Source organism: Rhamphochromis sp. 'chilingali' (genome assembly GCF_963969265.1).
Source record: "Rhamphochromis sp. 'chilingali' genome assembly, chromosome: 22".
Lineage (NCBI taxonomy): Eukaryota > Metazoa > Chordata > Actinopteri > Cichliformes > Cichlidae > Rhamphochromis > Rhamphochromis sp. 'chilingali'.
Genome location: NC_137950.1, coordinates 4,961,094 through 4,977,834, shown reverse-complemented (window position 1 = coordinate 4,977,834; position 16,741 = coordinate 4,961,094). Strand labels below are relative to the sequence as shown.

At 40.7% G+C, this 16,741-nt stretch overlaps 1 protein-coding gene across 1 annotated transcript in view; it reads right to left on the bottom strand.

The window, feature by feature from the left end:
* gas7b (growth arrest-specific 7b) overlaps positions 1-16,741 on the bottom strand; it is a 62,468-nt gene that overhangs the window by 9,189 nt on the left and 36,538 nt on the right. The window contains exons 6-9 of the mRNA XM_080872472.1: positions 14,151-14,240; positions 10,897-11,012; positions 10,605-10,679; positions 3,402-3,480 (exon numbers count right to left, since the gene is read on the bottom strand). Of these exons, the coding sequence (XP_080728598.1) occupies positions 3,402-3,480; positions 10,605-10,679; positions 10,897-11,012; positions 14,151-14,240 (360 nt within the window). The remainder of the gene's footprint in view (positions 1-3,401; positions 3,481-10,604; positions 10,680-10,896; positions 11,013-14,150; positions 14,241-16,741) is intronic.

Below are 16,741 nucleotides of genomic sequence, written 5' to 3'. Positions count from 1 at the left end.
ACAGACATTAGCCAAAAGTTTTGCTAGTGGCTAATTAGCCAAATATTTGCACTGTTGGCTAGTCAAAAACAGTTTAGCATTCATATACTTTGGTTTGTTGAATCAACAACAAACCACAGAAAATGTAAGTGAGGAAGATTATTCACAGAAGGAGAAAGTCTCCCGGGAGTGGACATCCCAGCAAATTCCCACAAACCTCAATAAGCTAAAGCAACGTTTCAAATAAGAGTGGGCTAAAGTTCCTCCACAATGATGTGAGAGACTCATAAAGTCAAACAGAAAAAGCTTACTTCACTTTATTACAGGTACAAATGCTTCTACAAGCTACCAAATCACATGATGCACTTAATATTTCACACCATCTGCTTCTGCATTTATACTTAGTTGCTGTTAAATGAATAAGGATAGTGTAATATGTCATTTGTTGTCAGTCATTTGAGGTTGTTTTTACATGTCCTTTTTTTTTAACATGACCGTATTTACAAAATAACGCATAGAAAAGTCATTAAGCCACTCAGGTCCATTGTATGTCCTGACACTGATACAAAATAGAGCCAAGTTTGGTCTCATTTAGCACTTCGTGACTTATAGTGTTCACTACTCAAAACCATGTGGTACTTTGATTGGTTTCAGAATTCTGGTAGCTGAAAGGGAAAACAAATGTGTCAGGCAGATTCATGCACTGAACAACAAATACAGCGACTGTTAATGCACATTAAGAGAAGTTTCAATAAAATGACTTCTTCTTCAAGAGCAACTCAGGTTTATAGAGTTTAGATTACAGTAATGCTAGTGATTAATCACAAAGGGACACCCTTTAATCACCTCTCTGTTTATCAGATTTAATTATCCAGAACCTTAATTAGCTCCATTCGCTCTGGTTGCATTCCATATATCATGTCATCATCTTCTGACACTGAGCTATTTTAGATCACAAATGCTTTGATATGAAGGAGCCAAGCAAAAACCAGAATCTCAGTTGTTATCATTCATTTGCTTCTCTTTTTGCTTGATCCTTTATTGGTAAAGTGGCTTTTAAAGTTAACAGCACATCTTCCAGATCCAAGTTTCTGACAAGGCCATATTATTTTTGAATGCCAGCAGCAAGCCCGTCACTGGTAATATGCAATGTGGTGTCCTGTCCCAGCTGTCAGTGATGAATGAGATGTGCAGCTCCTTCCTGCAATCACACCGTCATTCAAAATTCATTTCCACTTAAACCCTTCCTTCTCCTCCAAGAACCTGGAAAAGTGCCGCACATCTGTGCATCCCTGGAGGATAACATCACCGATTCCATTTCCTCCATCACTCCAGCTGGAATCCTGGCCTCTGTCTTTTGTCTTCCCCTCTTTCCTTCGACATCAAACATCGAAAACGATCTGAAAATGAAGAGCGCTAGCTGGCCCCTTGAAGACTTTGAAAGCATTACTGAGTTCTTAAGACAGAAGATGCCTCGCTCGTAAATCATCTGCTACCGGTTCCCGCAGTCTTTCTGCTTGTGGGGAAATCGCGATTAAAAATTATTTTTAAAATAAATCAATAAATAAAATGTTGAGTCAAAGCCTCCGTGTCACACACATGTCTTTCAGCCCACAGAGCCATCAGGAAGCCCTTTACTCTATGTCACTGCATTAGAAGGCAGTCTGTCTGCCTAGTGAGTCACATGTGCTGTAGGCTACAGTACCCGCAGCCAATATGGACGTACTGTAAAACCAAGCAGCAGCGACCGTCCGGAGTGATCAGCCAATAAAATACAGTGTGACCTCTTCATCATAAGGCTTAAAGAGGTTAAACAACTGGAAACATTAGTCCACCTGATAAAACATCCCCCAGTTTATTCAGTAACTGTAAGGTGAAATAAGAGCCTTGGCTCTATGAATAAGAGACGCTCACAGGGAGATGCAGGAAGTCTCTTTGTTCAAATCACAGGGCCACAGTCACATTTATCACTGTTCAGGGTCCCTGAAGGTTACGTTAAAAAGTTAACTGGGTTAGATCACATCTTATCTAAGCTAAACCTATTTTCAGTGTAGGTTTAAATGACCCACTTTTAAAAAAGCAGGAGCCTGGGGAAAAGAGGAATTGATGGGCTTTAACAGAAAGCTCAGCAGAAGTGTTCACACCAGTACTCTGTAGTTTCCAAACAGCTGTGGATAAACTGAGTGGCTGGTTGTTAATGCATCAGACTGAAGAAGCGAACTGAACTTTGGCTAAACAAAGTCGGTTAAAAAAACAAAACAAAAAGTGAAGAAATCTTCATTTAGACCTTTGTTTGTGCATTCTCATAAACGTGCGATCTCAAATGAATGAAAACTGTAAAAATGTTGTGTTTTTTTACAAATGTGATGCAACGCAAATAACGTATTATAAAGCTAGGTCGCATTCAATCAGAATATCCTGTCTTCCTTCTCTCTCCTCAACTGGTCGCGACAGATGGCTCCCTGAGCCTGGTTCTGCCGGAGGTTTCTTCCTGTTAAAAGGGAGTTTTTCCTTCCCACTATCGGCAAGGTGCTTGCTCATAGGGGGTCACATGATTGTTGGGTTTTTCTCTGTATGTATTATTCTAGGGTCTACCTTACAATATAAAGAGCCTTGGGGCGACTGTTGTGATCTGGCGCTGTATAAATAAAGTTGAATTGAATAGCAGAGACAAACTGATTCCTGTCCAGAGTGGAAGGCACTAACTGTTAGTTTGTTTTAATCATTCTGATAAGAGAAACACAAATAAAACAAGAAACAGCACCCTCATTTTGTGCATGTATTCACTTTTATATCAGTGTAAAAGTCAAAATATGTTGTCACCATGTACTTCCATGTTCCATTTTCTCAGTTTGTCTTAAATAAATAATGGCACGGTGCAATATGTCATGTTAATCTCACTTTGCATATAATCTAATTTTAAGACCTGCTAAAACCAGGTTAGGTATTTCCTAAAGTGACAGAGGGTGTCCTTTCTTTCTTTTTTACCACGACTAACTTTAAGCTGTTGTTGTGAATGTAATCTGGCCAAAGAAAACAATGTTGCCTCTTAAAGCCAGTTCTGGTTTGGTCTAAACTATGTCTGTGGTGTGCGGGGGAGGAATCCATTCAGCATTTTGTAAACAAAACAAACACTGGACATATCTTGTATAATATAGCGATGCTAGCTTTGTGTTTATTGGTATCCACCCACTTCATGTTGCCACTGGTAGTTTTGCCTGTTATTGAGACATTCCGTGGTCTCTGGTTGCCACATTGTTGCTAAGCTTTTCCTGTCTGCATCTATTGTATGCCCTTTTGTGCTTTAAGAGATAGACAGGCATGGCGAATAATCAGGCAGTCAGAATACTATGAAAAATCTGTTTAGTTAATATTTGGTTTCATATCTTATTAACCGGATCCGACAGAGTTTGATGAATTACCTTCGAGGAGAACTTAAGGTGAACTTCAGCTTCGTCTGCCAGGCTCTTCTTCAGCTGGGCCCAAGCCTCCCCCAGAGTACTGAGAGCAGATAAGAAGGAGGGAGAGTGTGAGTGGTTAATATATTACACAATAAAAGACCACACACACTTTTATAAAGACTCATAGGGTGGGCATGGAAGCTGTCAGAGAAAATGGGGGGGTAAGACGGAGCCGAGGGAGCAGGATGAATCCCCCACGCACGCACGCACGCACGCACGCACGCACACACACACACACACACACAGTTGAGGCTCATGAGTAGTCAGTGCAAAAGTTCACAGAAGCACAAGTAACCGGTAAATCTACAGAGCTGAGCTGAGGTCCACCGCCAGTTCAACAGATGATTAGGATGTATGGGACATGAGATATGGCTCCACTTATTCTCTCAGCTTCGAGTGCAGCTTTCTCAACACAGCTGGGGGCAGTAAAACTCAGAAGGCTTGTTTTGAAGACGAGATGATGCACATTACATTATCTTCACACGCAACTTGTCTTTTTAATAGTGCAGATATATGTTTGCATTCTTAGACAGAATGGTTTATGGCAACAAGATCATGAAGACTGTAAAACAATCACTTGCTTAGGCAGACAGTCACAGACACACGGCTTTAAGTCCAGGACTGGAGGTCTTCGCGGGTCAGCGGGTCACTTCAAAGCGCCGCTCTGAGTGGAAGACCTGTGGAATTCCCTCACACTGACATCCAGAACATTCCAAACACTGTCGGAGCAAATTCGGGTACCTCCAGATCGACGCCATCTAAACCATTGCGAGCTTTTCAAATCATAGAGATCATTTTAAAGCTTAGATACAACAAAAGCTGCCTAACGGCAATCAGCAAGCATGATTTCTATAACAGTTACACCAAATCATCAGTGTCGTCCAATCAGGTTGCGGAATAAGCTGTGCACCTTTCTTCAGGTGAAGGTTTGTGCCTATTAAATGCTTAATAAGTTCATTCTTGTTTCTCCCACCTCTTCTTTGCTTTTTTAATTATGAAATGATTTGCCTGACAGATAGCTAATATCATCATAAAAAATTAATGGCATAAAAAACTGATGCACCACCGGGTGTTGGCTTAATTGTTGATTCTAGTGTGTCCAGGTTATACCCAGCCTCTCACCCTGTGACACCTAGGCCACGATACACACCAACCCCTTGACTCAAGACAACATTTCAGTTTCCTGCTTTTAAAGTTCTCGAAAAGTCCTGCTAGACACAAGTCATGCAACTCGACAACCATCTTGGTAATATCTCTAGGGCCTTATTTGGAGAGCTATTTTAAAGCTTCTATCTAAATGAAAGGGGAGACATACATCTAAATTGAGCAGTCACTGGCACATAAAAACAGCATGTGTTAACCCACGACTGTTTTCTACACTCATTGGTTTTAACAAGTCGATTTGCCTGTGTGAAATTGTGTGAATGTGTCAGTGTCTTCTGAAAAGTCTAACCTTAACTATCGGAGTTCACACACACTTTACATTGGGAACTACAGAAATTGACCCTTTTGTCATAACAGTGACATCGTTGTCTTTAAAGACTGAAAGCAGATGTGTTTATGTTTGATGCCTCAGTAACAAAGGTATGGCTGAAATGAAGATAGATGTCAGCATTAAAAGAGTCAGCCACCATGGCTGAACAAAGAAAACAGCACCACCGACAGAATCTTCCTATAAATAAGCAACACTTCTGTTTACATTCAGTGGTACTCACTGAAATGTAATCTGTATATCCTTGAGGTCTGACCAATGCGCTGAAGATATTTATTTATTTATATTTTGCTCAAGTCATAAAATCCTTATTTCGTTGTACATATACAATAACAATAAAGGGCTATTCTATTCTATTCTATTCTATTCTAATGTTCAGCTGAGTGTAACACGAGTTTAAGTAAAGCAGAAAATTCTCACATTCAAAAATCTAGAACCATCAAATGTTTGGCATGCGTGCTTAAAAACTGACTTAAATGATTGAATTGAAATACAACTTTTTCACCTAATAAATCAATTTTTTGGTTTGTGGGTAGAAAAATAAGCTTGAAAACACTCCTTTTCTACACACAAGAAGGCTATTTTATTATTCTTTGCTCAATATAGACCAGATTAACAGCTCATACAGATGCAGTATCTTTCCACCTTAAAAAGACATCAGATGAAAGACAAACCTTGAACTAAGAGGAATCTGGATATTATGATTCCAAACTGGAAAAACTGCACCACTTCAAACATTCTTCACACTCAATAACTTATATGTGCCATGTGCCTGCAATCTTGCATTCCCAAGTGACAGTCACTTGGCAACAAAATGCTGCATCTCAGGGAAAATGAATCTCTTGCCATGCACTTCCTCATTCAGCATAGTACAGTATTGGTAACTATAAAAAAAATGGTCACATGCCTCACATCCCCACCAAACAAATGGCAAATTCAGGAATAAATAGATGGCTGGTTCTGGGCTGCGGCTGGTCGGATGGTAGGAACCGACCAACAAAACAGTGATTGTCCTGTGTGACAACAGAGCCAGCCTTAGGGACGGCATAATGAAAGCATTGTGTTGCACTTTTGTGGGTGTGGGCAGACTGAGCTGGCTGGCATAATCTGGATTCTATATGGGACAATTCCATCCCACTCTGTTACCATCCTAGCATGAAGAGGGGTTATCTTATATGCATGTAAACACTGAAAGGGAGGGTAAGTGTAGCTGAACCCCCCTTACATCCGTGTACAGTTTGCCTTCTTTCTTTGTCTGATAGAAATGATAATAATGTCAAATAAAGTGTCCAATATTTTTCAGCCTATGTTATTTTTGCTGAATTCAAAATATGCTAGCTCAAGTCTAGAAGAATCTGAAAGTTAGCTAGAATGTTAGCTAGCTAATGGTAGCTAACATTAGCAACCAAATCAGCAACAACACACATTCAGGTATTAATCGGAGTGATTTGTTTTAGCCCGTAATATTTAAAGAAAGACATAACTCTTGTACAGGTATTCTGCCAGCAAGTTTTAAAGTCACTTTTTTTCTAAATAAAACTTTTTATGAATTATTAAAGTTCCTGTTTAAATTCCTGTTTTGAAGCCTCAAGCATTTTTTGGCATCATCATCTTGGTGTTTTCAAACCAGATCTAACAAACAAAAAAGATCACACTCACTGTCAGTCACAAGTCATAAGACACTGAGTGTTTCTTGTGTAATCTTCTTTTCTGAAACCTTGAATGACTGAAATTAGCAACATGAACAATGCTTTATTCAGTACGACTCAAAATGAGTGACTGACATCATAAAGTTTTCAAGTCTGCGGGCCATTTTCTCCCAGAATTCTGTAGGACTGGAAGTCTTTTAGGAACCAGATGTCTCGCCATCTGGTGGCCATTAATAGGAATCCAAGTTAGAGGCACTTCCACGTTGTTTTCAAGCCAAAGACTTGTTTTATACTGTAGTTGCACCACATGAACGACTTACACTGAGATTAGGCAAGAAAAGTTACAAAAAATCAAAGTTACATCACTGGCAAAGTAGGAAACTGCAAGTTATTGTAAACCATCTTAGAAGAGCAGTTCTGCTTAGTTTTAATGCCTAAAAACCAAATCAAAGGTAAAAAAACCAATACATGAACTGTAAAATAGTGGTTAATTTAGGTATCATTTAATTATTTAACATTATATTTTAGGATAATTTTATGAATTAGCTGCAATGCTAATTATTCCTAAGTATTTGTATAAAGTAAAAGTATAATTTATAGTCTTTCTCTGCACCACTGTCTTTTTGCAACACAACAAATTCCTTGTTTGTGTGATTAGTTTTTTATTAGCTGAGGATTCTGCTGCCCTATATTGCCACTACAATCTTTCATCATGGCCACATGTATCATAATTTGTAATAAAAATTGTGCTTCATCCGTATTTAGATAGTGTGAACATCAAATAATCAGCAGTTTAACTTGCGTTAACCCCTGAGCTTCTATTAAAGGCTGAGGTTAAGAGATTCACATACATGTTCCTGTGTGCCCTCGGTGAATCAGACAAAGAGCTGCTCTCACCTCAGCATGATATCCTGTGTGTTGTCAAACAGGATAAAAGAGGAGTGGCTGGAAACTCTCTTTCCCCCAGCAGGGCTTCACACCTTCCCCTCCCCTCTCCCCTTCAATCTCCTAACACACCCCCTCTCTTCGCATGCGTCTGTGTCTCCTCTCCTGTGCTTTCTTTTAATAGCTGGAATGTGTTGCAGGATGGAGATCAAAGCATGCAGTGGTTTTACAGGATGGCCACAGATTCACTGACAGGGCCTCCAGACTCCAGCTCACATCGGGATGTCTCGCACGATTGGCTACTTGATTGGCTTGCTCACTGAGGAGTAGGGTTGCCAACTCCCTGAAAAATAAATAAGGGACACCTCGTGGCCAGGGCCGGGCGACCCAGTTGTCTTCACCCTTCCCAGTGTGGTGAATTTTCTAGCTCTTTTTTTGTGTGTGAAATTATTTTTTTAACCATTTGACTTGAATTTGATTTAAGTAGATGTGTATTCTTTGTGATATGAACACATGTGAAACAAATGATCATTTAGCCATTTATTTTTAGCTCAAAATGACAACATTAACACAATAAAACAGGTCTCCTTCTTAAACAGAAGCCTGTCATGCTTAACTTTTGAGAATATAAGTAAATCTTTCTTTAAAAGAACTCTGTCCTGCTTAACTTAAAATAATAGAAAACAATAGAAAGAAAAACATTCTTGTAACAGTGCACATTTAGTGCATTTAGTACAATTGGCTTAATGCTAATCAGCTGCTCCTGTTTGTAAACCCACTTGTTCCCATGATTACGCATCTTAACTCATCATCATTATTCATCTATGTATTACTTTTATGTATTAGTCATCTATTTGTTGTAATCATCTATCCTTGCAGTTGTTTATTACACAAAATAAATTATATTATCACACTTCTGGCCACATAGCGCTGATATTCACTGCACATGCCCATATTAACTTTTTCCAGCCAGGTGTTTTCCTTTTCCCATTTTTCCCTTTCTCTGAACAAACATTGCTGCTCTAATGCTGGGCTCACACTGTGCGGTTTTAGGCCCATTTTGAGCCGATTTTTGAGTGATCGGACCGATTTTGGCCTTCATCGTGCCTCGTGTAGTATACGTGGGGTAACGAGAAGTGATTAACACCTCACGACCAACTCCCGATCATCAATCGCTCGTGAGGGTGTCACCACAGCCGCTCACACTGCTCGCGCGCAAACACGTAAACGTTGGTGTAAAAGATGGAGCAGCACGGCTGTGCAGCGTGTGATCTGGACACAAGCGATGGAGGCACACAACCGTGAAAATAGTTGGATTTACACTGCTGCTCAGTCACAGCTGCCCGATCAATGTTTTTCATTAGCAATTTAGCAAAGTTGATGGTGGTGTGTGTGTCTGTGTGAGTGTAATGCTGGGCTTACACTGTGCGATTTTTGGCCCATTTTGAGCCGATTTTTGAGTCGTGCGACCGTTTTGGCGATCGGCCCGATTTTGGCCTTCATCGTGCGTCGTGTATCGTGTAGTATACGTGGGGTAACGAGACGCGATTAACACCTCACGACCAGCTCCCGATCATCAATCGCTTGGTCGTGAGGGTGTCACCGCAGTTTGTCACACTGCTCACGCGCAAACACAAATGTCGGCGAAAAAGACGCCGCAACACGGCAGTGCAGCGTGTGATCTGGACACAAGCGATGGAGGTACAACTTGTAGAACTTTGGAAAGCTCATCCGAGCCTTTTCGATGTGGCCTCAGAAATTATCACGACACAACAACCGTGAAAATAGTTGGATCTACACTGCTGCTCAATCACAGCTGCCCGATCAATGTTTTTCATTAGCAATTTAGCAAAGTTGATGGTGGTGGTGTGCGTGTCTGTGTGAGTGAAAGACGGAGAGAGAGAGCGCGACAGATTTTCTGTTATAACCTTCATTTTATGGAGGCACAGTGTGAGCACTCAGGTCGCATCAGAGCATCGGGCGGTATAGTGTGAGACCTGCATCGTGACCTACCAACTTCTAACCCCTGCGAGTCAATCGTGCAGTTTGAGCAGGAGCTGAATAACGTGACTGAAAAAAATCGCACACTGTTTGCCCAGCTTTAGGTGTACTGTCGTCCGAGACTTGCACCGCAGTGTCGGCGTTTGTTTCCCTGTTGGCCATGCTTCTTGTTGTGGTCATCTGTTGTCTTCCGGTATTTTCTCCGTAAGCGACCTTTCCTTGACCAATGAGATGAGCGGTAATCTGAATTGTCATACTCGTAAGTGTGCTGTCAGCTCATTGGTCACAAAGCAGGAGAGGGGCTGGGAATTATGTTTTCAAACAAAGCGTTAATTCCATTAAAAGTTATAGACTACTTTTGATTCTCACTGTATTACGGGACAAAGTGCGTCCCTTATTAGCTCAATACGGGACGTGTACTTTTGTTTCGAAATACGGGACGATTCCGTATTTTAAGGGACGGTTGGCAACCCTACTGAGGAGCTGTCTGCTGGATTGTCTAATTGGCCGACTAATTCGGCATTAGCGTCAATTTACACCTAGCAATATCACTCATGGCAGACTTTAAAGCTCGATTGTGGAAACTGAGTACAAAAGTATAAAATAGGTGAAAATAATTATAAGGGACAAGTTGATTCCTAAGAAATAAAATTCACATTTGTATAGTTTTAAACACTCTGCAATTTTGATGTGACAGTCTTACCTGATCAGACACGTAGCACATGAGCTAAGAGTAAGTAGATGTATAAGCTTGTTACCTAAACCTGGAATAACTTTATGTTTATTGTATCCTACATGTAATATATGTAGGGGATAAATTATCAGCAAAGTTCACTGTCATTGTAAATTACTTAATTTAAACCAGCTCTAATGTTTAAAGCTGAAATATCTTAAAGAGATGTACCCTCTATTGTGCAATACAATTACAGAATACACTGTTAAGGAAGGAGCCTAAAACGCGGTACTTACAACCTGCACAACTCTAAAGCAGCTTCAAAGTGAGAAGCCTGGCACAGTGCTTTTCAAATGTTGACATGCGGCTTTTTTTTTTTTATATACTGATCCATGCACCCATGTGTGACAGGGCGCTCTGTGATGAGGGCAGGTTGTGTGTCTTTCTTCTTCACAGCCACTCACCCTTCTTCCTGGCTTGCTAGAGGGATCTGTGAGAGCTTGGAGAGATTCTTAGCGTACTCCTCTTCTATCTTTATCCTGAGAAGGAAGTAGAGGGTGATTACCACACGGCATGTACGCAACAATGTTTCCATGTTCATTTCCTTTATTGTGCAATGCACTGATGTACATGAAAGAGCAAGCATGAAAAAAGGAGAAATGGTTTGTTTTTAATGACAATTGTATGGTTGTCACAGTAACCCGAGGACAAAGTGTGAACAAAATGAAACATTAAAAAAGTGAACGTAGCAGATACCGTTCTCGAATGAACTCGGCCATCTCTTTCTGCATCTGTTTCCCCTTCAGCTGTTTCTGCAGCAAAACCTCAAATCCTGTAATGCAGCCGTTGCCCTGGGGATCCTTCTTATCAGCCTAACGAGATAAACAAGGCGAACACACGAGAAATGCAGTGAATAAACAAACGCTTAGCAACACACACGTGAACATTAGACCTCAACAAAGTTGCTAAGTAAAATAAACATGCTGCACGTTCCCTCAAAGAGATGACACCAGAGGAAACTGAATCAGGTGGCTTCACTGAAAACTGTAGAACCCTTTTTGATTAGCGCTATTCTGCCACCATCGTCCTCATTCTTCAATCTTTCTGTGAAAAATTTCACCTTCAAAAGACATTTTAGCTTCTTTCTGCTCACTTATTCATGGCTCTGTCACATCAGAGCAAAAAGCCGTCTTGCGACTTAGTAAAATGAGTTGTTGGTGATTGGCAACCAGTTGCAAATAGTTGCAGTGACCATCAAAACAACAATGTAATATTATGATGAATATGATCATTATATGCATGATTAATATGATCATTATATGCATGACTTACTTTTATTACTGCTGTATCACTCTGAGCAGTCGGATTTGCTAACCGTCTTCTAATTCATTGCACACAGTCACAAGAATTCTGATTATACTTTTGTCTCCAACCACCAGTTTCGTTACCATATCGATGGCATTGCTGTTGCTACAATGCTTTATCAGAGCTCGCACCAGCTGTTTTCTGCAAACAGCTGCTGGACATGTGTTTCCTAAACTAGTTGGATATTACCTTCCAAGCACCAGGTTTTTTAGCAGAGAGTATTTTAACAGCTTTCAGCTTCCTATCTTGGTTTCACTTCCTCCAGATGTACTATGTTGCTCTAATGTCACATATCCACTGTATGCTATCTCGTCTTGGGGTGAGCAACTCACTTACTGCAGCAAATAGCACCTTAAAATGCAAGTCGTGTTTTTTTTAATCATTGGTTACAACGACATGAGTAAAAATGTAGAGAGGGACGACATGTAACATGCTTCTAAAAGTGCGCTGGCACGCTTACCTTAGCAGATACAGTACATAAATATTTCCGATGCCCAGCATCCATGGGATGACCAATCCATCCATTCATCCTGTTTTTTCGATTGACATGAACCTTTTGAGGTTTGAAGTTGTCTTCGGTGACTACCCCAACAGTAAAACCCTAGAATACTGTTGCCAAGTGCTTTCTCATGAGGATTCGTCTGACTGTTGGGGTATTCTCTGTATTATTGCAGGGTCTTTACCCTACAGTATGAAGCGACCTGAACTAAAAGATTGAGCGCTTTAAAAATTAAATTGATATTGGATTAAAAACACTTGATTAGGACCAGAGATGGGCAGTAACGCGTTACTTGAAAAAAGTAATCGGATTACAGTAACGAGTAAAGTAAGGGATTACTATTGCAAAAACGGTAATTAGATTACACTTACTTTCACGTAGGAACGCTGTGTTACTGAAACCGTGATTTTTTTGCGAGAATGTCTCATGACAGTGACGTAAGCGAGTGCGCCGTTCGTGACAACAGCTGTGTGCAGATCAACAATGGATCATATATCGAGTGCGGGAGAGAGTATGAGCGTGCAGCGTTTAAAGCGTAGAAGTACTGACCTTACTTTGAGTTTGATTCTATAAAAAGTGACAAAAACATTAGTGTCCATCGTGTGTGGGAAGAAAACTTCTTTTTACAGCGAAAAAACCCCCTAAACTTCCAAGCAAGCACCGAGTGCGCTACGACGTAATGGGAAATTCACAGAGAAACTCGCGGATTCTTCAACTGACCGCTGCAGCACACCTGCACCAGGGTAAACCTCCGCCTACCCTACTCCTGCTTTACAGGTGAAAATAGAGCAAAAGGACCGCTGAGTCTTTGACTTTATTTATTTTCTGCTGTGTTTTACTTGCATCTATTTGAAAGAGTGAGTGTAAACACAAAAAATATTTTATTTTATGTGCTGGAATGTGTAGAAAATAGGTTTAAATGTTAAACTAATTTATTCAAGTCAGAGAATGTTGCATATAATTAAATTTTTGCTTGATGCATAAAATTAAAAGATTAAAACTAATAAAACAAGTTAAAAAAAAAGAGACTTTTCCATTTGATTACATTTTGTATGATGGATTATGTAGAAAAAGTAGAATTGGGCTGAAAGATCTATCGCTTTATCACCTATTCAGGTTGTAAATCGTGTTTTTAAAAAGTAACTAAGTAACTAAGTAATTAATTACTTTTGAAAATAAGTAATCAGTAAAGTAACGGGATTACTTTTTTGGGGAAGTAATCAGTAATTAGTAACTGATTACTTTTTTCAAGTAACTTGACCAACACTGATTAGGACTGTGTTTCTTAATTTTTTAGAGTTTTAATGGAGGACATAATAAAATGACATTTGATAGTGAGCTAGACAGCAAGCAGACGATGCTAGCTAAGACTGCGATGGCTAGACAGTCAACACGACAGCAGGACTACATCTTCAGTGTTGGACACGACCACGCATAATATTGCAGTAGCTATTTCAATGAAGTGGTGCTGAGTTGTACCTTTTTTATATACAGGCTATATTTAAAACTGTGTCTAAAGTCTCTTAACGTCTTCTAAAGCCTGTTAGAAATCACTTAAACACTGGACAGTGCGTACAGCTTTAATTGCAGAAAGCAGTCAGTAGACTGGGAGCTACACCATACATGACAAACTGACATCGGAACTCAGAGAACAGATAATCCTGAATTTTGGGAACTGCACATTTTACAGAAAACCAGACGTTCCTGGACTCTCCCATCCACTTTCTCCACTCTCTCTTTCTTTCTACTGCATTGTCACCTGTGTTTGTGATTACAGTGTGTTACCACACAAACTGCACCTGGTAGAAATTACACTGCAGGGGAAGGAGATGTCCAAACAAGAGCAGCTGAGGCCAGCTGGCCTCACTGTGCTCCAGCCAGTTACATGTAATGTGTTTCCCTGCTGCGCTGTGTCTTGGATGTTATTAAAGCCAATACTGATTCCCAGCGTGCAGTTGGGCCAGGATGACATAAATATGAAATCACGATGAAAGATGAAGAGGATCCAGTGTTGTTTCTCATAACATGGACACATAAGGATGGTCAACTGCAAATCTTTCTATATAAAAACTAAAATCATGAAAAGATTATGTTTTTGTAGGTTCTGGACTTGATCTATAGAAAATAGTTACTCAGGTAAACTTACCCAGAAGTAGTCACAGTAGCTCCATTCACTGGGTTTCAGTAGCTGTTGCTCGGGCATGCAGGCGGGTGATGGGAACGTCACACAGTTGATCTGCAGGAGAGAGGGGGGAGCAAGCGCAGTTTAATGGGCAGTTTATGGGATCATGACGAATAACTGATTTCACACACCTGTGATTGCTCCTTGTGTTGACAGGCAGTTCACACGTGCACGTGCACTCTCTCACACATACACAGACACCTGCACTGCTATTCAAGGTAGCGCGTGCTCTGTTGCTCTGGCAACCCTCTCTCATCCGTGCAGCTATGAGAAGATGCTGATGTGAAAAAAGCCCAAACGTTTACAGTCAAGCTGACATTGTTCGTTTATTTTTTTTCAGCGCTCGCTGTCCTCAGGGACAGCATTGTCAACACAGCGCCATTGTGGTTCTTAGCTTTTTTGAGGATACATTGTTCTGCTCTATAGCCCGACACTCTCTGCTCTACTCTGGTTTCAGAGCAATCAGTGGGATGGATTCCGGAAGATTGCCTTTAATTATCGCGGCGGTGTAAATTGTCAGCAGCAGTGTTCTTGAGTTTGTTGGCTTCAAGTCTCCCCGCTGTGAAGCACTCATAAGCAGAGGGACTGCACACAACTGATGATGCTCTACTACTCTCTGCTCTTATTGGGTTTTTTTTTTTCAAACTTTTACACTAGTGTGGAAAGGTAGCAGACAACCACAGGTAACCTCACCGCTTTCAGGAGTGAACTCACACAATATAATAGATTCTCAGATCTCAGAGGTGCTTTGACAATTCATCGCTTCTAGGTTTAGCAGAACAAAAACGTTGCTTTGCCATGAAAATCTACACTTCGCTCTGCAGATTCATTTGCTGTCAAGCCAACAAGAAAAAGAAGCAGAAAAGACAGAGCCCAGAAAAAAGTAGACACGTCTCCACAGTGAAGACATACATAAAGACACAAGTTTTCACTTCAGAGCAAACAACAGGAGCTTTCTCTCACATTCCCATTAACCTCAGGAGGTAATCAGCCTGCAGCGATGATGCACAGTTGCTATTTAACAAACTTCAGTGGCACCCTGGTCTAATACCAAAGCCACGCCTTTCAGGGGAATTCAACAAATATGGTTGTGCTGATGTCTTTTCCAGAGCCAATAGTCTGACATGCTATGAGTTAGAAGAAAGGGGCCTCTAATTTAACCTTTTCTTGGCTTATGAAGCTTATAATTTGTTTGAAGTAATGGCTTCCTATTTAATCGCTGTGGAGGTCCAGAGGTTGAAAGCTACCAGGGCTTTAAACTGACCCCTGCTTTTCCTTTGGTGAAGATGAGGGCAAAGAGACTTCCAACTAAGTATCCAATGAAAGGCTTAGTTTGTTTGAATTCAGACACGCACACACACACACACACACACACACACACACACACACACACACACACACACACACACGAGGCACTGCTTCCAGCACTTTCTCTCCTGACCTTTGGTGACCCTAACAACTTGCCCCTCCTCCCAGCAATATCCAGTCTGAGCTCAACACTCACAGTGGGCACAGATTGGGATTTCTTCACATTTTGAAGCAGTGTGATGGCAGACACATAGCTCCACCTAATTATAGAATTCTGAAGGTGTTGTCTTAAAGCTAGAAGTTACCAAAAATATGATGCAACATGTGAAAACCTCAACTCCAAAATGTTAAAGTTTTACTTAGTTCATAAACTTTCAGATTGACTTTTAATTCAGTTCAATTTATACAGCGCCAAATCACAACAACAGTCGCCTCAAGGCCTTTTTCAGCTTTATTTGATGGACTCAGTGAAGAAAGGACAGGAAAGCAGGGGAAGACATGCGGCAAAGGGACGTGGACCAGACTTGAACCCGTCCGCTCTCAGCTGCTCAACGCACTGAGCTAAACCAGCACCCAGACGCTACAATAATAGATACAGAGAAAAACCCAACAATCATATGACCCTCTATGAGCAAGCACTTTGGCGACAGTGGGAAGGAAAAACTCCCTTTTAACAGGAAGAAACCTCTGGCAGAACCAGGCTCAGGGAGGGGCGGGGCCATCTGCGGCAACCAGTTGGGGTGAGAGAAGGAAGACAGGATAACAGACATGTTGTAGATGAGAGCCAGAGATTAATAACAAGTACGATTTTAGATTTAATAAATCTTTCTTTTCTAGAAACGATTGAAGATGTCAAACTGTGTCTTTTCTTTGAATATTGTGGTTTAGTAACAATGTGTAAAGATAAGTATTCACTTGTAGCATGTTCATAGGATTAAAGTTCTTCTAAAAACTCCACTACGTTTACAAGAAACCATCAATGGATCCCAATCGAGTAATCGCCACAAGCCAAAGACGGAAAAGTTGCCAGCATCATTAAGGGGGCAAATTTCACTGGTTGAATGGTCAGGTCATACTCACAGCGCTCACAGCTTAAAAGGATTTGGGGCAAAATACATCAGAAACTGTTCAAGAACACAGTTTTTCAAGTTGCTGCAGACGGTAAAGTTAAGATAAAAACCAAAAAAAAAAACCTGTGGAAATTCCAGCTGTTGATTGCATCACTGCCTGGCTGTTTAGTGCGCAGC